Source organism: Panthera pardus, unplaced genomic scaffold (genome assembly GCF_024362965.1).
Source record: "Panthera pardus isolate Hobbes unplaced genomic scaffold, ASM2436296v1 HiC_scaffold_24, whole genome shotgun sequence".
NCBI classification, from domain to species: Eukaryota; Metazoa; Chordata; class Mammalia; order Carnivora; family Felidae; genus Panthera; species Panthera pardus.
Window position 1 is genome coordinate 128029625 of NW_026526810.1, and position 24022 is coordinate 128053646.

Below are 24022 nucleotides of genomic sequence, written 5' to 3' on the forward strand. Positions count from 1 at the left end.
CCTTCCTTCGCTTCCCTTCCTTGAGATTGGTTCTTAGCGCTGGGCCCCTCCTCCTCCGGCCACGCCTCTCGCAGCCTCTTTTCCCGCCTCCGCCGGGCCGAGCGGCGGACCCGCTGACAGTTGAGGATGGCTGGGGCGGAGGGGTCGGCTGGGCGGCAGTCGGAGCTGGAGCCCGTGGTATCGTTGGTCGACGTACTAGAGGAGGACGAGGAGCTGGAGAATGAAGCGTGCGCCGTATTGGGCGGCAGCGACTCCGAAAAGTGCTCCTACTCGCAGGTGGGCGCGCGGCCCTGGCCTCGCCTTCCCCGGGCTCCCGCTGAACCTCCTGTTCCCGACCAGACTTGCCCCATTCCCGCGTGTCGCGGCCCGGCTCCCCTGGGGTGGTCCCAGGCCACCGTTCGTCGTAGACTTCCCCATCCCAGGCCCAGCTGCCCTTAAACCTCAGTCTCCTGGTTCCCTTTCTCAGCTTGTTTCCAGCAGGGCTCCCCTCCTCCCTCGGTCTTCCTCCGTCTAGTCCCTCAGGATTCTCCAGGCTTTGGCCCTGGGACCCCTGCTCTTTCCTTCCTCTCCTTCTCTTCTCCGTGCCTTGGCTGCTTTTCAGAAACTATCCCCTTGACCGCTCAAATCCCGACATCTTTGTCCTTACTTTTCCCATCCTAAGAATGTTTATTTGGAACCGAATGGGAGAGTCGAAGCAGAGTTAAAGGAGAGAGCTCTGGATTTGAAAATCTCCCCGAGCTGGGCCCCTTGACAGCTAATCCTCTGCAATTTAGTTTGACAAGTACAAGCTGGTAGGCTTTTTGTTGTTGTTGTTGTTGTTTTTGCGAGGCGAAGCAAGTATGGTGTCTATCTGCAGTCCGCCCCCCATGGAAATAGACCGGAACCACGACAGCAGGTGGCACTGGTAAAGGAGGGAGGAGGGGAGAGGATTTGCTTGAAGGGTATATTTGGCATTTGGAAGACGTTATGAATCAGGATTTGAGGGGGTGTGTTGTAGTGTTTGGTGACTCATCCTATGTTTCTAGGTACAAAAATGGAGAAAGGTGGGTAGAAGAAAACTTTACACGGGATGAGAATTGGTAGGAAGAAGGAGGTTGCCTAGCCCCAGGGCTGGGGGTGGCTGGGATGGCAATATTGGGGGATGAGGTGAGAGACTTGGGGTCATTATGTGGTGTGGACTGAGCTCATAATACCAGTTGTCATCTTGACCAGTTGAGTTTAACCCTGCCCAGTGGTTAGATTGTTGAAAAAACCTGGGATCCACAGACAGACCCAGATGTTGGCTGGTATTTTAAAACCTTTGGTCACCACTAAAACAACTTTTTTTTCTGCTTTCCTTAAAATGTGTGTAAGCTATTTTTGAAATGTGGTTAGCTTTATAAATTGGACTTCGTAAATTTTTTCTTTTTACTTTAGTAAAATATATGGAAAATGCACAAATCATTTGTATGATTTGTGGAAAAAAGTGAACATATGCATGTGTGTAGCCCCCAGATCATTACTGGCATCCCAGAAGCTTCGCTGCCTCCCTCCTTCCTGGAGGAGGGTAACCATTGTCAAGATTTCCAAAAGCTTTGCTGATCTTTTCCTTCAACTTTTAATTGTGAAAAAATTTAAATCTACAGATAAGTTGAAAGAATACTTTTATGAACACCTGTGTGCCTCTTCCACATATTCACTTTTTGCCACATTTGCTTTTATCTCTCTTCTCTATGTAACTCCGACCCCCCCATCTCCCCTACCCCCCACCCCCCCAGACCCCCTCCCCGAACCATTTGAAAATAAGTTGCAGACATCATGACACTCTAAATACTTCAGCACGCATCTCCTAAACTCAAAAGGATTCTTGCATAAAATGCATTGATCTTAATCGTAAGTGTGATATTGCTAACATAAGCCTGTACACATTCTCTTACATTTTCATGTGTTAAGATGTTGGTGCAGGCCAGCTGATTCTTCTTTTCAGCTGCCTGAGAATTTTAAACTATCGTTGTAAGAAAACATCGTGTGAAATGAGCACTACCATAGTGCATATATAATGACATGAAACATGTGACAGTGTTTTGGCACTCTCTTGTGTGATTATTCTCCTTCCATTTTGTGGCTTTTAGGGCTCAGTAAAGAGACAAGCACTCTATGCGTGTAGTACTTGCACCCCAGAGGGAGAAGAACCAGCAGGAATTTGCCTCGCTTGCAGTTACGAATGTCATGGGAGTCATAAACTATTTGAGCTATACACAAAAAGGTGAAAACAGAGATTGGTGCCGGATGCTTTTTAAATGTTTAGATTCGTTTCCACCTGTGCTTTTTTCTTGTTTTTCCATTTAAAGTAGTTGTGTACTGGTAAAATTTAATATAATTGTTTTATATAATTAGAATAGTTTTTCTGGAGGGCCTTTTAATATAATTATTACACCTGAAACTAGTTTTACCATATATGTTAACTAGAATTTAAATAAAAACTTAAAAAAAAAATCAAATATAATTATTGCACAAACTCAAACTAGTCATCCTTCTTTGTCATTATTTTACTTGTGCGTATATGTATGTGTGATATACATATTTATTTCTGTGCATGTTAATTTCCCAAACTGTTAAATCTTTTATTCTGTGCTTGGAGAAATTTCAAATTGGACATATGAACAGCAATCAAGGTCACTTTTTAGACCCTAGAAATGAGTTGAAAGGGCAGGGGCTGTGCAATACATTTAAAGAGTAATTCATTAGATTTAAAAGAAAAACTAAAATTTGGCTCTCCCTCATTTTTTTCAGAAACTTTCGTTGTGATTGCGGAAACAGCAAGTTTAAAAATTTGGAATGCAAATTATTTCCTGTAAGTGAGCAGTGTAAAAATACATTGAAAGTAGCTGAGATGGATATTTGCCAGAGGGGATAAAAACCATGCATTTTCCAAAAAGGAAGTTTTTATGCTTATTCTTTCAAGTAGGCAAATTGGTATTAGACTGTATTCCATTAAAAAAGAAAAAAAAAGACTGTATTCCATTTTTTATTTTATTGGAAAACTAACCTGTTCAGAGTCTGCATTACAGACTGTAATATGAAAGATTTTGGTGGGAATGTTCTTTAATGTAACTGAGGTTTAATTATGTTGGTTGTGTTCATCCTTTAAGGCTTTTAAAGTAAAGGGTATAAAAAAAATTTTTTAAGGTTTATTTTATTTTTGAGAGAGAGAGAGAGAGAGAGACAGAATCCAAAGCAGGCTCCAGGCTCTGAGCTGTCAGCACAGAGCCCAACACGGGGCTTGAACTCATGAGCTGTGAGATCATGACCTGAGCCGGAGTTAGACGCTTAACTGACTGAGCCACCCAGGCACCCCAACAAAGGGTATAACTGTAAAAACTGAATTAATAAAACTTGGTAATAATGAATGTGAGCTAGGTGCACAGGGATTTTTCACTGCTTTAACTATACTTACGCAATAACATTTACTGAAGTAACAGAAACTAGAATGTCAGGGATTTTACGTTGTTCAGTCATAATTGCTAAAACTCTCATGCTTTTTCCTTCCTTTGAAGGTTATTTTTAGACAATTTCCTTGCTTACTCTTTACTGTCTAATAACCTGGGAACTTTGGCTATCACAGCTTGGCATTAAGAAGTACTTTGGGGTTCCTGGGTGGCTCAGTCGGTTGAGTGTCTAACTTTAAAAAAAAATTTTTTTTTTTTTTTAACGTTTATTTATTTTTGAGACAGGGAGAGACAGAGCATGAACAGGGGAGGGTCAGAGAGAGGGAGACACAGAATATGAAGCAGGCTCCAGGCTCTGAGCTGTCAACACAGAGCCCGACGCGGGGCTAGAACTCACGGACCGCAAGATCATGACCTGAGCCGAAGTCGGCCGCCTAACTGACTGAGCCACCCAGGCGCCCCTTGAGTGTCTAACTTAATTTCAGCTTGGGTTGTGATCCCGGGGACGTGGGATCGAGCCCCAAGTTGGGCTCCACACAGAATATGGAGCCCTGCTTAAGATTCTCTCTCTTTCCCTCTGCCCCTTTCCCCCACTCGCAAGTTCTCTCTAAAAAATAAATACATAAAAAAAATAAAAAAGTACTTTGAAATTCTGGGTTATAGAGGTTGATGATATAATTTTATCAGCGTTTTGTTAATGGATGTATTTGGTTTCCCCAATTACTACAAAGAAGGTACAAAAAATCAAATTTGCTCTCTGTATCCTGGAAAAAATATCCTTTTGATAGGAGTGAATTCTTTTTCTTTGTACTTTGAAAGTTAAAAACCAGCTTCTGGGGAGGAAGATATTTAATGCAGAAATTTATTGAATGTATTAATGTCATACAACATGAAATACATGATATTTTATTATTATGTCATGGTATTTTTTATATTTTACTACAATATATTGATGCTGTGTTATAAATATATGTAATATATGTTTTTATAGTATATTGGTGTTATAAAAATAATGTATACCATATGTGATATTTATATGTGACTTATAATTTATACTTTCATGATGCCTGAAATTATAGTTAAAATTAGACCATATTACATATTGAAATGAATATCTTTCAGGACAAAGCAAAGATAAATTCTGGCAATAAATACAATGACAACTTTTTTGGATTGTACTGCATTTGCAAGAGACCTTATCCTGATCCTGAAGATGAGGTAAGGCAATTGGAGGTTAATTGGAGGTTAATACCTCTAGCCTTCACTCCTTAGCCTGTTGTCCAATCTGGGCCTTTATAGCTGTTCAGAAGGGATTTGGGGATTGCGAGAGGATTCTAGGTTTATCCTTTCTTAGGAGTCTGTGCTGGAGCTGTAACTGGTACAGATCTTGAGTGTTCTTCTCATTCTATATTACAAGAATGAAATACTGGGCAGGACGTTCTCAAGGCCAGTGCTTTCGTCCTTCCTCTCTCTCTCATTGCCTGCCTGCTCCACCGCCAAGCACTCTCCAAACAATGACTTTCAACTTCTTGCCTCCATGGAAGAAAAGAAATGGGGTGTACAGACTGGATCCTCAATTCGAAGTATACACAAAATTAAAAAAAAAAAAGAAGTATACACAGAATTTAAAAAGAATTTTTCTTCCTCACTCCGTCGTACTTCCCAGATATAACCACTGTTAACACTTTTTGGTGTGTATGTTTTTAGACCTGTTTCGGTCCCCACATAAGTGATGTGTGTTTCAATTTGTAGTTTCCTTTTGACAAAAGTGAAAATTCCGTGTGTTCACTTTTGCAACTTGGTTTTCTCACTTCTCAGTATATCATAGACTTGTTTCCATGCTAAAGAGCACAAATCTACCTTGTTCTGATCACAGCCAAGTACTCATAATTTGACATGCTATGAGTTAGTTACCTAAATGTTCTGTAGCAGACTGGTCCGATCTCTTTTTTCAGTATTCTAAAGAAAGCTACAGTGGACATCCTTATACCGTAATTTGATTCAGTAATATTCCTGCAAGTATTTATGGATACTTACAGGTAGAACTGATGAGACATAGGATATTTATATTTAAGATTGTGTTGGGACACCTGGGTGGCTCAGTCGGTTGACCATCCGACTCTGGCTCAGGTCGTGATCTCATAGTTCATGAGTCTGAGCCCCACCTTGGGCTCTGTGCTGACAGCTCAGAGCCTGGAGCCTGTTTCAGATTCTGTGTCTCGCCCCTCTCTCTGTCCCTCCCCCACTCATACTTTGTCTCTCTTTCTCAAACATAAATAAACATTAAAAAGAAAATGCTTAAAAAAAATAAAAAATAAAATTGTGATCACCTCTGTCAAAAGAGTTCAGTCGCCAACAGTAGGTGATAGTGGTTTTTTTCCCCAGTACTCTGTCAGCCCTACATACTACCAGTCTTTTTAAGTTTTGCCATCTTGATAAATGAAGAGGTGTATCTTTTTTCTTTTCCCTGATCATGAATGAGAGTATGCATCTTTCATGAGTTTATTGAACATTTGTAATAACCTATCTGAATTGTCCTTTCATATCCGTGGCCCATATTTTGACTGGGTTGGATTTTGTTGTGTATTTACTGATTTGAAGGAGTGCTTTATGTTTAGAAAAATTAGCCTTCTGCCTTCTTCCTTGCTTGCTAGTTGTCTTGGAACTGTAATTATTGAACCAAATTATATAGAGGAACAAGTTGAAGATATCTTTGAGTTAACAAAGATAAAACCTTAAAACTTGATATTTTAAGGTATGGGGTAAAGTGTTATAACACTGTTAAATCAAAAGACAAAAAATAAGATGCCAAATAAATTGATCAAGGTAGAAGAAAGAATAAAACTGCTTTATATATATATGTATATTTCATATATGTGTGTGTATATCTGTATTGACATATATATAGGCATATATGCTTTTTTCCCCCTTTGAGAAGTTATAATAGGGAAAGGACGGAACAACATTGGGATATTAATCAGTAGATATGAAAGTCTGGGAATGAAAGGAAAATCATTCCAAAAACAGTCTGTGCCCTATGGTATATCATTTTCCTAGGACCAGAATCTAATTTCTTAACTAACTCAAATTAGGGAAGTTGTTGCTGTCCATATTAGCAAGAGACTGTTTATAATATTTACTTTTCAGTTTAAGTAAAGTGAAGGGCTTGAAGAATGTGGGGTTGCCACATTCTACATTGGTCAATCCACCTCACCTTCCTGGGTCTTGGTTTTCACGTAAAATGAGATGTTACTTATAAAGTCTTGCGAGAGTCAGATGCCAAGTAACCAAAGTGGACCAGCTTTGACGGTTGTTTCCAAAGTGCTCATCTCAGTGTAACCTTTCGGCAACATCAGTTCGTGTTGAGTGAACTTCTTTGGCCCTGTGACCCGCTATTTCTCCCTGGCCCCTTGACTGTTGGCATGTGCATAGCCGTCTCACAGAATCGGTATAGAGAATTTAATATATAGTTCTTCCGTTCGCTGGATTTACTTCCGTGTCCCAGAATTCATTGTAATCATTAACACACAAACTGCTTTTCCATGTTAGATTCCGGATGAGATGATCCAGTGTGTAGTCTGTGAAGACTGGTTCCATGGAAGGGTAAGGAAAGCTTTTTACATTGTTGTTTTTTTTAATTTTTAAAAATGCTTGGTTTTTTGAGAGAGAAAGCATGCACGCACATACACATGCATGGAGGGAGGAAGGGCAGAGACAGAGGGAGAGAGAGAGAATCCCAAGCAGGCTGCATGCTCAGCACTGAGTCCGACTCAGGGCTCAATCTCATGACCGAAAGATCATGACCTATAAGATCGTGATCTATATCGAGTTGGACATTTAACTGAGTGAGCTACCCAGGCGCCCCAGCTTTTACCTTTTAAAAGGTATTATCTGTACAGAAAGAAAAAAGATCTCTTCTTGCTTCTTTTTGAATTGTGTTATATTTTACATTATAATTACTCTTCTAAAAAGAAATTGTAAAGATACGATCCGTGTTCTGTTGCAATATTTGTTTATTAAATAGCATTTTGGACAACTTGGAGACTACAGGGAAAATAGTGGCTTTTCTGTATTCACAGCATCTTGGTGCCATCCCCCCCGAGAGCGGGGATTTCCAGGAGATGGTGTGCCCGGCTTGTATGAAGCGCTGCCCCTTCTTGTGGGCTTATGCTGCACAATTGGCAGGTGGGTATCTTGCGGAGTTGGTGTGCCACAGTCTCGTACTTGTGAAATTTCTCTGTTCAGTCCAGAATTTTTAGCAACTGTTTTTGACTGGACTGCAAGGTGTAGAAAAAGTGTAAGATAACGTTCCTTCTCCACAAGGTGCTTATAGAATGGTTGGGAGACTACCAAGAACAAATCTATGCTTAAATAACATGAGGCAGAGGCTGGATGAGACCAGAGTTAGGGAAAATGGAGGCAGTTTTTGAATGGGACTTTGAAAGATAAATAAAACCAGAATAAGTTGTTCTTTTTTTAATGTTTGTTTATTTTTGAGAGAGAGAGACAGAGCACAAGCAGGGGAGGGTCAGAAAGAGAGAGGGAGACACAGAATATGAAACAGGGTCCAGGCTCTGAGCTGTCAGCACAGAGCCTGATGCGGGGCTCGAACTTAGGAACAGCAACATCATGATCTGAGGCGAGGTCGGATACTTAACCGACTGAGCTATCCAGGCTCCCCCAGAATAAATTGTTCTTTTTTTAAAAAAAAAAATTTTTTTTAATGTTTATTTATTTTTGAAGGAGAGAGAGACAGAGTGTGGGGGGGGGGGGGGCGGTTGCAGAGAGGGAGGGAGACACGGAATCTGAAGCAGGCTCCAGGCTCTGAGCTGTCAGCACAGAGCCCGATGCGGGGCTTGAACTCACAAACCATGAGATCATGACCTGAGCCGAAGTCGGTCGCTCAACCAACTGAGCCACCCAGGCGCCCCATAAATTGTTCTTAAGTATAAGATATGCTATTGGTTGGGAGATGTGGGGTATAGTTTGTTACCTAGTACTTTTATTGTACCCAAAGAAATTGGCCCAAAACAACTGATCAGCAATGGTCTTGAGGCATTATTTAATTTTACTGTTGATGCAAATGTGTTACTTAATTTATTTTTAGAGTGGCAGTTACTCATAGTATCTGCTGCTCTGACCTCATAATTTCTTGCCCCTGTCACCTTCAGGGAACATTTTACCACACAAACTGCAAACAGCACAGCCGTACCTAAAATCTCACCCTACACTTTTGATTTGTCTCAAAGTTCTTTTTTTTTTTTTTTTTAAGCGTTTAAGTTTCGGTTTTTTGTCTGTTTTTCAAGAGAGAGCATGTGAGTGGGGGAGGGGCAGACAGAGAAGGGAGAGAACCCCAAGCAGGCTTCATGTTGTCCTCGCAGAGCCTGACGCAGGGCTCCATCTCACAGAACGTGAGATCATGACCTGAGCCAAGATCAAGAGTCGGACACTTAATCAACTGAGCCACTTAACCCCCGTCTCAAAGTTCTTAAACTTGGTGCGTCCTCCTTGTGTTCCTACCCTTTTCAGTTACATCTCCCACTTTCCACTGGACCTGTATCTATATCTCATTTGTTGGGTTTTCTTAATCAGTCTTCCCCCTGTCCCTTCATTTCCTTGTCTGTCAACAGATGGCCTCATTTCCCATTAAATCGAAGTGCCATCATTCAACATGAACTTCCCCATCATTGCTCTTTTCTTTTTGACAGTATTTCTGGGTCTATATCCATCCTTTTTTTATTCCTTCCTCTCATCAAGAAAAGCTGGTTGTTTTTTCAAAACTACCCTTCCACCTGTGTTTATAGTTAAACCTCTTCCTGCTTCTTGCTTCTTGAGGTATCCTACCTCTTTTTACTGTCTGCAGTATTTTTCTTTTTCCTTTACATAGAAAATGCTTAAGTAGTGATTGGCATTTTTATTTTTTATGTTTTTAATATGTATTTATTTTTAAGAGACAGACAGTGCAAGTGGGGGAGGGGCAGAGAGGGAGGGAGACACAGAATCCGAAGCAGGCTCCAGGCTCCCAGCTGTCACCCCGATGTGGGGCTTGAACCCACAAACCATGAGATCGTGACCTGAGCCGAGGTCAGAGGCTTAACTGACTGAGCCACCCAGGCGCCCCTGTTTTTTTTTAATTTTCAATTTTTATTTATTTGTTTTTAAAGATTTATTTAAGTAATCTCTACACTGAATGTGGGGCTTGAACTCATGACCCTGAGATCAAGAGTCACCTGCTCTTCCAACTGAGCCAATCAGGTGCCCTGTGACTGACATTTTTAAATGAACTGTTCAATTATTTGAACTCTGGATTAGGCAGGCATAACCAAAGGAAGAGTCGATAATTCCTTTCTCATTATTCCAGAGATTAAGGTTGACTTGCTCTTTTTCCAGATTCTGAAATCTTTTTTAATCAGACTAAGTGATTTCACTGTCTATGGATATGTGTGTGTGTTTGCTTTCATTGAACCCACAGTAACCAAAGTATCTGTGGAGGATGATGGGTTGGTGCTGAATGTTGATGGAATAGGTGATCAGGAAGTCATCAAACCTGAAAATGGAGATCATCAAGATAGTACCCTCAAAGAGGATGTTCCAGAACACGGAAAGGATGCTGTCACGGAAGTTAAAGCAGAGCAGACTAACGAACCATGTACCAGCTCTAGTTCTGAGTCTGATCCCCAGGTAACATATGAAGTATAAGCCATCAAAGAACTAAAGCTTAAGCAAAATTGCTTACAGAGCTTACTCTGATTCAGTGGTAATCACACTGTAAGCTGTAGCTTTGTAAGCTCTGTAGCTTTGGATCTCAACTGTACCCTTTGCCCAAAGAAATTCCTTTATACAGTCTAAACTGTCAGAGTGTAAAAAACATACTTCAAAACTTAATTTTATTTCAGACCGCACTTAAGAATCAACATCTCAACACAGAATCACAGTCTGGCTGCAGACTTCAGGATCTTAATGCTAAGCAGTTGATAAAGAAAGACACTGCCACCTATTGGCCCCTGAACTGGCGTAGCAAGTTATGTACCTGCAAAGACTGTATGGTGAGTGACTGATCAAGGTCAATGTCACTGTGTTTTACGGACTGATGCCTAGAATAAGACTTTCTGAAAAATATATTTAGGAAATTGATGTTAGCTCTGTAGAGAACTTTAAAATGTTTCATATTAAGCAAATTTATGAAATGCTCTTTGCAGTCTGAATGCTTGTGGGAGAAATTAAGAATCATGCAGTACTTTTTATTATCTTCATTTTAGTGGAAAACATAAATTTTTATCTTTTTCATATCATAGAATTTGCTTGGGAATAAAAATTACTTGAAAGTTCCAGTAAATCAGTAGTTTTCATTTTTTAATTAAAAAAAATTTTTTTAAAGGTTTTTAAATAAAGATCTTTTAGACCATACAACACCTATTGGGAAGTTGGGAGATTACTAAAAGAGATTTGGGCAAAAAGAATAAATCATTCAAGCAATTCTGTACTAAAAGGCTCAGGTTTTTCTGGCAATTAATGTAAAAAAAAAAAAAATAAATTTTTAGTGATTCTCAGCTCTTGAGAATTGACTTTCTGAGAATGATATACATATGTTCTAATGGGAAACTGGTTTTATTTTTTGAAGAAAATGTATGGCGAGCTAGATGTCCTGTTCCTGACAGATGAATATGACACAGTTCTGGCTTATGAAAACAAGGGCAAGGTTGACCAGGCAGCTGACAGGAGAGACCCTTTAATGGACACCCTTAACAGCATGGACAGAGTCCAGCAAGTGGAACTTATTTGTGGTAAATGCTGTTTGAACAAAAAGTCGTGAAGTTCATAAAGTTTCTTTCACTGTTAAAATATGTGTAAGGAGGGCTACTAACACCTACAGTTTTAATTTAATACAAAAAAAGCTTAAAATTGGAATTAGAGAATAGGCTTCAATTATGCTTATTATGCTTGCTGAATTGTAGCGTTGCTGGGTATTTAGCTGTGATTACCACTGAATCAGAGTTAGGTGCTAGAATAATTACGTGCTTGAGAAACCTTAACATGCTGTTTTGATTCAGGGTAGGTGTATGAATATGGAATAATAGAAAATCAATTTCTTTGTGCATCGATTTAAATAGTTTTCATGGAGCATCACGTGTCCTCTTTTTGAGCAAAGCATGTTATCTTTTGGATGGTTCTTGAGGTTGCTTTAGTGGTTCACAGGAAACCACCAGAGGAGAAAATATCCCTGAGCCCTTAATTGCAGGCTTTTACATTTTTCCCCCCAGCATGCCCAACTGATTTTAGTAATTTCCACCCTGACTACTCAGATGCCACCACCTCTGTGGCATTGATCGTTTCTGTCTTTTATTTTTAACTATCTGATTAATTTCTTTTGCCTTTATTAGACTAAAAGCTTTTTGAGGATGGAGGCTGCATTTGAAGGATTTTTGTAGCCCTCAGGGTACCTCATACGTAATAGGAACTGTTAAGTGAGTGAATCGGTTTTGAAGCTTATAAAGTTTGAGGAGTCCAAGATTATTTCCATTACTAGAATTCCAGAGAGATAGGAAACCTTTTAAAAAAATTCTTAGCTAATATTTTTGGAATGGCAAGTTTTTTGAGTTCTGTTTGTTCATTTGTTTTAAGAAGTAGGGTCCTCAATATCAAAATGAAAGAACTTGTGAGAAATTGGAAGCAAGTTTCCATGCATGTTTCGCTTAGAGAAAGTTTAAAGTATTAACCTACTCAACTATCAGTGGAAAAGATGCACTTTGTTTCTAAAGGCAAATGACTTGCCTAAAGTCTATGTACCTTTTTTGTTGTTTTGATTTAGAATACAATGACTTGAAGACCGAACTTAAAGACTATCTCAAGAGATTTGCTGATGAAGGCACGGTATGTATGTTGCATTACAGAATTTTAATCATAGCTCTGTATGTTTTGAATAAACTGTTCATTTTCTTGGATGAAAAAATGACCATATGTCTTAACCTGGATCCTTAAGAGGTGACTGCGGGCCGAGCAGAGGGGAATCAGGAGCAGGTGGTGAAACAAGGACCTGGCCTCACTGGGAGTCCTTCCAGCCCTGGGCTCGAGGGGGTCAGAGGTGGAGCAGCCACACAGGGTCTGCAGAGTGTGCTTGTGGCTGAGGGGAAGGCCAGGACGTTGGCAGAGGTCCTTGGAGGAGGAAGAACAAATGATCAGGCAGGGAAAAATTAATTCCAGGCCCCTTATTTTGGACTTTGGATTCTATAGTTTGGAATAAAAGAACTTCAGAATTTGAGACCAAAACATTTTTCTGGCTAGTAAGAGAGTCTGTCTACTTTTAAGGGTGACACTGATTCTAAAATGTATAATATTTAAAATAGTCTTGGGGTGCCTGTGTGGCTCAGTCAGTTAAGCATCTGACTTCGGCTCAGGTCATGGTCCCGCGGTTCATGGGTTTGAGCCCCGTGTCAGTCTCTGTGCTGACAGCTCAGAGCCTGGAGCCTGTTTCGGATTCTGTGTCTACCTCTCTCTCTGCCCCTCCCCAGCTCACACTCTCTCTCTCTCTCAAAAAAAAGAGTAAACATTAAGAAAAAATTTTTTAAATAGTCTTCCAGATGAATTTATAAATACTTGCTCTTTACGATTCACATATTTGTGACAGAATTTTTTCATGAAATACTTTTCTGCCTTCCAAAGGCAGATATAAAACAAAATTTAACTTTTCTTGGTCTAAGGCTGTCCTTATGGACAGTTGATGCTTTGTTCTGCTATGTCCAGACACAGAAATCAAGTTAGATGTGGGGGTGGTGGGTGCCAAGGAAGTATGCTGAGACTTTCTTTTTCTTTTTCTTTTTTTCTTTTTCTCTTTCTTTTTCCTTCCTTCCTTCCTTCCTTCCATCCTTCCTCCCTCCCTCCCTCCCTTCCTCCCTCCCTTCCTCCCTTCCTTCCTCCCTTCCTTCCTTCCTCCCTTCCTTCCTTCCTCCCTTCCTTCCTTCCTTCCTTTCTATGCTTATGTATTTATTTTGAGAGAGGGAGAGAGAGAAAATCCCAAGCAGATGCCACACTGTCAGCACAGAGCCCGACGCAGGGCTCGATATCATAACCGTGAGATCACGACCTGAACCAAAACCAAGAGTTAACCGACTAGACACCCAGGTGCCCCAAGACTTGTTTTCTTGGAAGGAGTCTCTGCCATGTTGCTTAAGGCCACTTTCTCCTTGCTCGTGAATGTGGGAAGAACTTGAAACTGCCTGGGTGGACAGGGTCACAGTGCTGCCTTTTTGCAAAATGAGTTGTAAAGTCAGAAGTTGAGTTTTCTCTTTAGTAGATTTCTCTCATTTTTTAGAGGATGTTCTTCACAGTCACTGTGAACATCCTCCTGCCTCTCAGCAGTTCTTAAACTACAGTTATTCCTGTCCCTCTGGTTACTGCAGACTTCTGTTTCTTCTTGCTAGAACTAAGAATGTTCGTTCATAGGTGTAACTGTTTTTAACCTTGGCACTGTTTTTTTTGTGTTTTTTTTTAATGTTTATTCATTTTTGAGAGAGAGCACGAGTGGGGGGGAGAGTGGGAGGGGCGGAGAGAGGGGGACAGAGAATCCCAAGCCGGCTCTGAGCTAACAGCAGAGAGCCTGATATGGGGTTCAAACTCATGAACCATGAGATCGTGACCTGAGCTAAAGTTGGACTCTCAACTGACTAACTAAACCACCCAGGCACCCCTTGGCACTATTGTTTTTGTTTTTTAATGTTTATTTATTTTAGAAAGAGAGAGAGTGTGAGCAGGGGAGGCGCAGAGAGAAGGAGACACAGAATCTGAAGCAGACTCCAGGCTCCCAGCTGGTCAGCACAGAGCCCGACGTGGGGCTCGACCCCATGATCTGTGAGATCATGCATGACCTGAGCCGAAGTCGGATGTTTAACCGACTGAGCCACCAGGTGCCCCTTGGCACTTTTGTTTTTAATTAAAGTATAGTGTTACATTAGTTTCTGGTGTACATTAACCTCTGCATTATTGATGGACATTTGAAGTCTTTCAAATGTGTCAAAGCATGTGTGTTCCTGACTCTAGGATCTCTGCTCTTGTGCTGTTTGTGGTCACAAGGCTCTTTATTGATTTGATTACACATAGTTAAAATCATGTAAAAGATATATTTCCAATCACATTTGAAACAAGCTATTTTTTTAAAAAGTTTATTCATTTATTCTGAGGGAGAGAGTGTGCAAGCAGGGAAGAGGCAGAGAGAGAGGGAGAGAGAGAATCCCAAGCAGGCTTCCTTTTCCCAGTGCAGAGCCCAACACAGGGCTCAATCCCGAACTGTGAGATCCTGATCTGAGCTGAAATCAAGAGTCCAACACTTAACTGAGCCTCCCAGGTGCCCCTGAAACTAGCAATTTTCTTCAGTCTTAACCTGGATCTTCAACTTAGGGATCTCTGTCATCACTAGGGCCGCTTTTTATCTGATATGATGAGTTAAAAAGACAGAAAAATATATTTGTTTATTGTTCCATGACATTACTAATTAGATCCTTATAAAAACAAATAAGAACCTTAAGTTGGAATAAGGTTAATCTACTTTGGTTGTATTTGTCCACATAAGATTATAAGTTCTAGATGTTCTTAGATAATGGACTGCCTTTTATGTTTGTGTCTGACTATAAAAAAAGAACACTTAGGGGCGCCTAGGTGGCTCAGTCAGTTGAGTGTCCCACTTCAGCTCAGGTCATCGTTCTGCAGTTCATGAGTTCGAGCCCCACATCGGGCTCACTACTGTCGGCCTAGGGCCCGCTTTGGATCCTCTGTCCCCTTCTTTCTTCCCCGCTCCCCCACTCATGCTCTCTCTCAAAAATAAATATTAAAAATGAATAAAATTAAAAAACCACTTAGAAACTACAAATCTTCTGAAAGAAACCAATAAAATGATTTATTACTGAACCCCAGTATTTATTCCTTAACATTCTACTCTGCATGTTGGCTGTGACCGTTTGAGGGTCTAGAAGCTAAAAATTGCACGCTCTGATTTGCGTGCTTTTAGGTCCCCTCTCCCAACATCTTTGCAGGAAAAATTCTTTTTTTGCCTTTCAGTGTTTAGTGTTGGTGATCCGAAGTAGGGACAGATCCTTCGAATTGGAATTTCCAAGTGTCCTATATATTAGCATTTCATAAGTGTGAGTTTCCACGCCATTTAGCAAATACATTAGAGCTTTGTGGTATCGCGAGTATCTTCAGTGTCTAGATCTTGACTTTGTTAGGGGTTCTGAGTCCTCACTTGTTGACCAGCTGTCTCAGCCTTGGTGCTTGTGAAATTGATGTATCAGTCTGTGCCGTTCTTCCATTTAGAGGATTAACGAGGGTCTTCCCCCAAGGAAGTTACTCGAGTTGACATTGCTGTTTGTGTAAGTTAGCGGCACTTACTCTTGGGGAGCGAGAGGGAGTGTTTCGCTTTACAGCCAAGTATTTACCACCTCCTTTCCTTTTCTCTCTCTCACTCTTGCTCACCTGCATTGACTGGGCTTCTTTCTCTTTCCCTCCCTCTCCCTGCCCCTCCTGCATTCTTTCAGAACAATAAGAATGTGTTACCTTTGTAATTAAAAAGTAAATGAACACCTGTTTCCTGTGATAGACTGGAGGCAGCTATGGGGTCAGATCAGCTGGCGGAGCACTCCTGGGTGAGCCGGGGCTCCTGTCAGCTTTTCCCAATTTACTCTTTCATCCATATTGTCCCTTTGTCTTATTTTCTTATTTCTAGTGTTTTATTTTGCTAATATCTTGAACACCTTTGTATGATGCTGTAATCTTTTTCCAGTGAAACAGAAGACAAATTTCTCATTGCATAAAGTGGATATTCCATTTACTAAGAGTAGTTGCTACTTTATTTTTTGCCAGTTATTCTTTTTTTTTTTTTTAACGTGTATTTATTTTTGAGACAGAGAGAGACAGAGCATGAACGGGGGAGGGTCAGAGAGAGGGAGACAGAATCCGAAACAGGCTCCAGGCTCTGAGCAGTCAGCACAGAGCCCGACACGGGGCTCGAACTCACGGACCGCGAGATCGTGACCTGAGCCGAAGTCAGACGCCCAACCGACTGAGCCACCCAGGCGCCCCAACCAGTTATTCTTTTTATGTGGCAAACACCTCTAATTTTGGTCTCCTGAAGAGGAAAAGTGTTTTGGCTCCTTTTTCTCATTAAAGAAGAAAACACAAATCTCAAAGCAAAACAGACTTTGTTTCCTGTGGGTACTCACATGGAGCTGAAGGATGTTCCCAAGAGACAGCTGTGGTCCTGGGCGAGGGCAGTGGGCTTGGGAGACCTTCAGGCACTTAGTTAAGAACTTACTACGTGGGGCGCCTGGGTGGCTCAGTCGGTTATGCTTCCAGCTGCGGCTCAGGTCATGATCTCACAGCTCATGAGTTCGAGCCCCATGTCGGGCTCCGTGCTGACAGCTCAGAGCCTGAAGCCTGCTTCGGATTCTGTGTCTCCCTCTCTCTCTCTCTGTCCCTACCCTACTCATGATCTGTCTCTCTCAAAAATAAATAAAACTTTAAAAAAAATTTAGGGGCGCCTGGGTGGCTCGCTTGGTTAAGCGTCTGACTTCGGCTCAGGTCATGATCTCACAGTTTGTGAGTATGAGCCCCACATCGGGCTCTGTGCTGACAGCTCAGAGCCTGCTTCAGATTCTGTGTCTCCCTCTCTCTGCTCCTCCCCTGCTCACACTTCGTCTCCCTCTCTTTCAAAAATAAATAAACATTAAAAAAAAAATTTAAAAAGAACTTATTATGTGCCAGGCAGTGTTTCACAGGCATTAAATCCAATCTGATCTCCCATCCCGTTAGATAGGTGCTGCTTTTATCTCATTTCGTGTGAGGAAAGCGAGGTGAGTGAAGGAATCCACTCTCGGCACTGTTCTGCCCTCCTGGCTGTATGGCTCTGGCCCAGCCCGTGTCTGTGCGCCTGGATGAATGAGCCCTCTATAGGATGGAGATATATGATTAGTTACACATTCAGGTCATTCTTTTTTCTTTTTCTTTTTTTCTTTTTTTTTTTTTTTTTTAACGTTTATTTATCTTTGAGACAGAGAGAGACAGAGCATGAATGGGGGAGGGTCAGAGAGAGGGAGACACAGAATCCAAAACAGGCCCCAGGCTCTGAGCTGTCAGCACAGAGCCCGACGCGGGGCCCAAACTCACGGACCGTGAGATCATGACCCGAGCCGAAGTCGGCCGCTCAACCGACTGAGCCACCCAGGGACCCCCAGGTCATTCTTTTTTAAAGTCTACTTATTTATTTGGAGAGAGAACATAAGCAGGAGAGAGACAAGGAGAGAGGGGGAGAGAGGGAGGGAGGGAGGGAGGGAGAGAGAGAGAATCCCAAGCAGGCTCCATGCTGTCAGCGCAGAGCCTGATGCAGGTCTTGAACTCACAAAACGGTGAGATCATGTTGAGCCGAAATCAACAGTGAGATGCGCAACCAACTGAGCCACCCAGGCGCCCCTAAGATAATTATTACCAGCAGTGTTGTTCAACCTGTTTGTGATTAGCATGCCTGGTTATTGCCGCTCTGTAACGCATTTCCCTTTCCTGGTCTTTGCTGTTTCCTCCACAGGTGGTTAAGAGAGAGGACATCCAGCAGTTCTTTGAAGAATTTCAGTCAAAAAAGAGGAGGAGAGTGGACGGGATGCAGTACTACTGCAGCTAGATTGGACGATGGCACCTGCTCAGCCAGGCCACCGCCAAGGCCACTTACTGTGCCCGGAATAAAAGAGGCGTTTCTCGCATCTGGTCCTGTTCCGGCCTCTCCTTGGAGAGGCCTCCCCTCCGGCCTTTGAGCTTCCTTTCCTCCTTAACCACGGTCGCCACAGTGTGTATGCCGATTTCACAACCAGCGCCCTCTGACTCCGCTAAATGCAGCTCATTCCACAGACTGCCGGCCCGCCGCCCGACTACCAGATAACCCCCAGGTTATTCGCTTAGAAGTTTTAAGAAGTTCGATTTGGTTTTGAGACAGTAAACTAGTTTTTTTTTTTTTTTCCTAATGATTTGTTCTTTAACTCCTGAACGTGTCTACTCTGCCACAGAGCTGTTGTCTCCCGGGACCCTCGCGGTGGGGGGGCACGGCGGGAGCGTCCTTCCTGTCTGCCACAACCCCTCTAGGTCCCTCACCCCTCCGATCGTGGTGCCTTGGGTCAGTGCTTCCTCAGGCCCGGTCTGCCTCTTCTCCCACATCCCTGCTTTCGCAAGCGTGGTCACGGCTTAGAGGGTGTCTCAAAACTCGCCTCCTCTGGGCCCGACCTCCAGCGGAGTCAGGGCTGATGGTTTTCTGGGCTGGACGTCTGTCACGGGCGGGGAGATTGGCCGATGGCAGGACCGAGGAAGCCAACCTCTGTTATGATTTTTACTAATAAAGTGAAAACTTCATTCACAATTCCACTGGCACTAGATATTCGAATTTCAGTACTGTAGTGCTCACAGGGCTTCCTGGAGAAAATTCGCCAGTGTACTAGTCCCTCTGCTGCTGCCTAGAAAATAGACCGGGTACTACCCTGTGAAATCTTAGTGGTTTACAAAGTCCTCTGGATTTCTTTATCTTATCAGGGATATTCATAAGCATATATTAAAAACAGACCTATTTTGATATTGTTCTGTTACGAAAATGTTATGAGAACCCCAATAAATTATTAATTTCCCCCTTAAATCTGTGCTGAAAGAAAAAAAATACTGGTTTAGCTTACTTCTAGCGAGCAGGGCAGGGAGTGCCCTGTTTTGGAAGAGGCAGAGGGTATGTGAGAGACTCCAAACAAGGCCCCAGGCTGCAGGAATGATGAGCTTTATGTAAATAAATGTTAATGTCCACGCCTGGTTCTCTGATGACCATGAGACCCGCTTTTGAAGAACCTTGTGGAATGTTGTATTTTAAGGGGAAGTCCTTTCAGTTGGTATGAAGTCTCTTTACAGCCCTCAGTCTATGGGGAAAACACCTTTGATAAATGCAGAGTCCTCAGTTGCTGTCCCTCTGGAGCAACACGGTCTCTCCGGACAGTAGAGGACCTGCTTCAAGGTATGTGACCCTAAGCGTCGGAGCCTTTGGGGCCACGAGTGTACGTTGATTTTCCTTCGTGTGTCCAGCAGTCGCATGTACCCGTCCTGGGGTGAGATGAACCCGGCCTACAGGACATCAGGGCCTCAAAGAAATGGTCCAACCGTGGTTTTCTGCATCAAGCCTCCTAAGTACAGATCCCCATGGAGAGTGATGTGTGGAGCTAGAAGGCCTTCCGGCCACAGGAGGTGCCCGTGTGCCCTGAGCCGGCCTTGCAGAAGGGCCGGGTTGAAAAGCTCGGGGCATCTTTGAGGCTGGTTACGATCCCCAGCCCGGGAACCCTTTTCCAAGTCTGAGGATTTCTGAGCGCCCTCTGCAAGGTTGCGCTAGTGTGCTTGTTGTGGTCCGAAAGTTTCTATCTTCTCAAACGTTTGCTTTAACTGCCAGGGAGTTTCTTGCTCCGATGACAGGTCAGGACCAGGTCTCGGAGGTGACGCGTTACTGCGCAGCACGATAATACGCGTCACCCGGGGCTGAGGGGCTCGTTTAGAAAGGTACTGCTCCTCCTTTTACATTAACCAGAAAACCTCTTTTTTTTTTAATCTGTGTTCACAACTAGTTTTCTTATTGACCGTAATGGACTGTCTCTTCTTGTAGAGACTGATTTTGGCCAACATGTGGCAGTTGATATCAATGCATGTTTTATGCCGAACGAGAATACGATATTAGTTGCTTTTAAGGAATTCTGGCATCGTACGTGCATTTTTGTAGACTTGTTACTGGACTTACAGTTACATACTTCGATCAGGTTTCTGTAAAATTTAAATAAAATCAGTTCCAACAAAATGTGGCTTTTCAGATCGTTTCTAGTCATATTTAAATGTGCGTAGCCTCCCTCTGCAGGTAATAAGATACATGAATATGATGTGAGTATTACAGCAGCTATTCCTGCCCTGGCGTCCTGCTCCAGCAGAGGGACCGGTTCATTTCTCCCCTGCTGTTATAGAAGATGTGGCCTGATCTGAGGTTTGCCAGCAGGGCTCCTGCGCTGCCCTGGCTTTATAACCCCTCCTCGAGGGAGGTTCCAGGACTCCCGCTGGGGCCCCAGGGAACAGGAGAACCGAGCAAGGCACTTGGGTTGCGACCAATGGCAACATGTTCAGGTACTGCTGTGTGTGGAAAGAGAGGCCAGGCGCCCACAGTCTGGGGAAAACATGATGAGGTCCACCGTCACGGTAGCTCTTATTTCAAAAGTAAACATGAAAACAGACCAAAAAGCCAATGTAGAGGCCCATCTTTGGCCTCATCCCAGATCTTGCTTCTGTGGAAATTATTCAGACTGTGGTCATCACCCGCGGTGAGTTAAGCTCGCGAATGAAGGGCTGTGTGTGGCCCCAGAACCGCCCACCTATCTGACAGCTGGGGATTAGATTCCCCTCGGTGCCAGGAAAGCCGCAGTTCTCCCAGCTCCCCTAAAGGACTCTGGTGAAGCAGAAGGAAATTGAGAGCAGTCCAAGTACTGCAGGACCTTGGCGGTGACCTAGTTCAGCTCCCCAGGGGAGACGAGTGTGGTCTGGGGAACATGGGACGTTCAGGAAACCAACCCAGTTCCCGGCAGCCGGTGACACTGTCGCCCAGTCAGGTCACCTTGAAGTGGCTGCTGGATACGAGCCTTGGTCTGAGGAGGCACCTGGCATTTGGCACTGGGCCAAAGCCAAACGTGCCTCACTTGCCCCCCTGAACCACTGGGCATTAGATAGTCTTCTGCTTACGGTCACTGGACCCCTCGGTTAGAAGGGACCTGAGAAGTCACCCAGCCTCACTTGTCAGGACAGGAGGTCCTCCCTCACGGATGAGCCTCGCTGGCAACCTATGCTGGTCTCGGCCGCTCGGCTCCCTTGTCTCCATGCTGTTGGTGACAGTGCCCCAGTTTTCAGTTCGCTCTCTGCTCCCCCGCCCCTGCTATGTGGTTGAGGTTCATTGATCACACCTCTCCCAGCTGCCGGCATCAATCTTCTAAGCACTGGAGGGGTCAGCCTTTGGAGGGAGTCGACACCATGGAAGGCAAAGAGGAGAGAGAGGTTCGGTGATTCGGGCATCGAGCCCCTGGATCAAGCCTTACCTGAAGCTTGTGCGACTAGTAGACTTCTCTGTAGCAGAGAACTTTACTGTGGTTCACCTGCAGTGACAGAGTGCTCGCTGTCTCGCATGGTACTCATCCCCTGTTCTCTTAGTCCTTGGTGTATTTTCCCAAGCAAAAAGGCTAGTTGTGGCTTCTGGACTTGTCCACCGACCTCCCATCCAAATCTTTGGTCTTTTCCCAGCGATGCCTCTGGCTGGAGTGGGAGGGTGGTTCATGATGCTCTCGGGCACCTGCCTTAGCAGTTCTGCCCCGACTGCCCACCTGGAGACTCCCACCTGGGCTTCTCCTCAGCCATTTCTCCTCCTGTGGGGCCCGTGGCTCGTGCTCCCCTTTCCTCCCACCCGCATGCCAGTCTCCTGGCTTCTCTCTCTTGCCTCCGCCTCAGGCCTGAAGGCTCCTCAGTGCAGCTCTACTATAGTTGGATCAAAAAGTTTTATCACTGAATTAGGGCTCTCTGGAGAAACAGAACCAATAGGATATAGAAACATATCCTGTTGGGGGTGTGTGTGTGTGTGTGTGTGTGTGTACACACACACACACTTACATATATACGATATATATTATCTGTATATATCATGAGGAAGTGGCTCACACAATTATGGAGGCCAAGAAGTCCTGCGATCTGCTGTCAGCTGCAGACTCGGGAAAGCTGGTGGTGAGGTTCCGGTCCAAGACTGAAAACCCAAGACCCAAGGGGAGCTGACGAGGTAACCAGCAGCTGAGAACTGACGGACTCTCCCAGTTCAGAAGATCAATGTTCCGACTCAGGCCGAGAGGACATTTTTCTTTCCTCCGCCTTTTTCTTCTATTCAGATCCTCAACAGATCGGAGGGTACCCACACCCCGCGCCCCTGCCGGGGAGAGCGGCCTGCTGTACTCGTCCCCTGCCTTCTAATGCTAACCTCATCTGGAAACACCCTCACAGACGGACACCCAGACATCATGTCAGCCAGACATCTGGGTTCCCCATGGCCGAGTCAGGTGGACACATAAAATTAACCATCACAACAACCAACCCATCCGTTGTGTCTCATCCCCCCCACAAGCATGTTTGTGGAGTGAGCTCGGCCCCTCTGCGCGCGGCAGTTTTTGTCGTATTTGCCATTTGAACCTTCGCGGTCCACGGCCTGACCGGACCTAGAGGATCACGTTTACGCAACCTTGTCACTCTGTATCCTGCGTGGGTTCACGGCGACAGTGCCCCGTGTCTCCCCGGTGGGGCAGGGGAAGGGACTCCTGGAAGACGAGGCTGAAGCGAGGGTCAGTGCGCTGGGAGCGCGAGTCCACAAGGTGGCGCCATGATTAAGTGGGAGGCCACTGCAGACGCCTGGGTGGCTCAGTCGGTTGAGCGTCCGACTTCGGCTCGGGTCATGATCTCACAGTTTGTGGTTCGAGCCCCGCGTCGGGCTCTGTGCTGACAGCTCGGAACCTGGACCCTGCTTCGGATTCCGTGTCTCCCTCTCTCTCTGCCCCTACCCCGCTCATGCTCTATCTCTCTCTGTCTCAAAAATAAACATTAAAAAAGTGGGAGGCCGCTGGAGCTTACGGTGTGGGAGTCTCAGGGATGTAGGATTCCAGGGTGTCCAAAGAAGACTGCAGTGTCCACTAGTGACTTGGGGTCTGTGGACACGGGGTCTCCACCTCACCCTGTGGCTGGGGCCCCCGAGTGGACAAGAGCAAGGGAGAGACCACGGGTTCTGTGGTGGCACCGGGTAGGTTTGGGAGGAACGGGGAGGTGCTGGGGGGGTGGGCATCGGAGAGGAGGTGTCATCAACGGGCCTGATGCTCAGGGGTCAAGGCAGGGGCGGAGCTGTGAGTCATCAGCAGGCTGAGTGATGGAAGCTGTGGGAATGAATGAGCTCGTCACAGGGAGGAATGTGAAGAGTGAGGAGGTAGGATGCCCGGCAACAAGGTTGAAAAGATGAGCCAAGAAACAGGAAGCCAAGAGGCAGCCAGAGCGGCGGGACGGGACCCAGGAGCCACGGCACAGAAGTTAGGGGTGTCGTGGGGCCACTGTTGCCAAGTCCCATAAGACGAAAAGCATCTGTTGAGATCTAGACAAGCTCTAAGCCAACTGAGCCAAGAGACAAAGGTAAGATAGGTGGGTTTCTCCCCTACCCCGCTTCATTCCTCATAAAGCTGATTTGGGTAACATGACTTTCTCTATGGGTTCATGGGCTCCTGACCCTGAACTCTGGAATTGGGCAGACAATGGCAGGCACCAGCTGTGGGACAGACAAGCAGGGTCTCTACGGCCGGGCTGGCTTCCCCATTGACCGAGGACGTTGGGGAGTTTCTGCCGTCTGTGGGTAGCTGGTTCCCAAGACAGAGGAAGGAGAGAAGAGGCTGGCCCGAGGCAGAGCCTTGCCAGCCTGTTCCCTAACGTCAGCTCGCAACAGTCAAGAGCACTCCCGAGTGCCCTCCACGTGGGGGCACGAGGTGGGCAGTGCCCGC

At 44.5% G+C, this 24022-nt stretch overlaps 1 protein-coding gene across 1 annotated transcript; it reads left to right on the forward strand.

Moving 5' to 3' along the window:
- Positions 1-21: 21 nt before the first annotated feature.
- UBR7 (ubiquitin protein ligase E3 component n-recognin 7) lies at positions 22-20271 on the forward strand. The gene is made up of 11 exons (XM_019462109.2): positions 22-276; positions 2112-2245; positions 2773-2833; positions 4551-4646; positions 6978-7031; positions 7508-7613; positions 9901-10109; positions 10325-10474; positions 11050-11212; positions 12238-12299; positions 17995-20271. Exons 1-11 carry the CDS (start codon positions 127-129, stop codon positions 18085-18087), a joined length of 1278 nt encoding a protein of 425 aa, XP_019317654.2. The 5' UTR covers positions 22-126; the 3' UTR covers positions 18088-20271.
- Positions 20272-24022: the final 3751 nt, after the last annotated feature.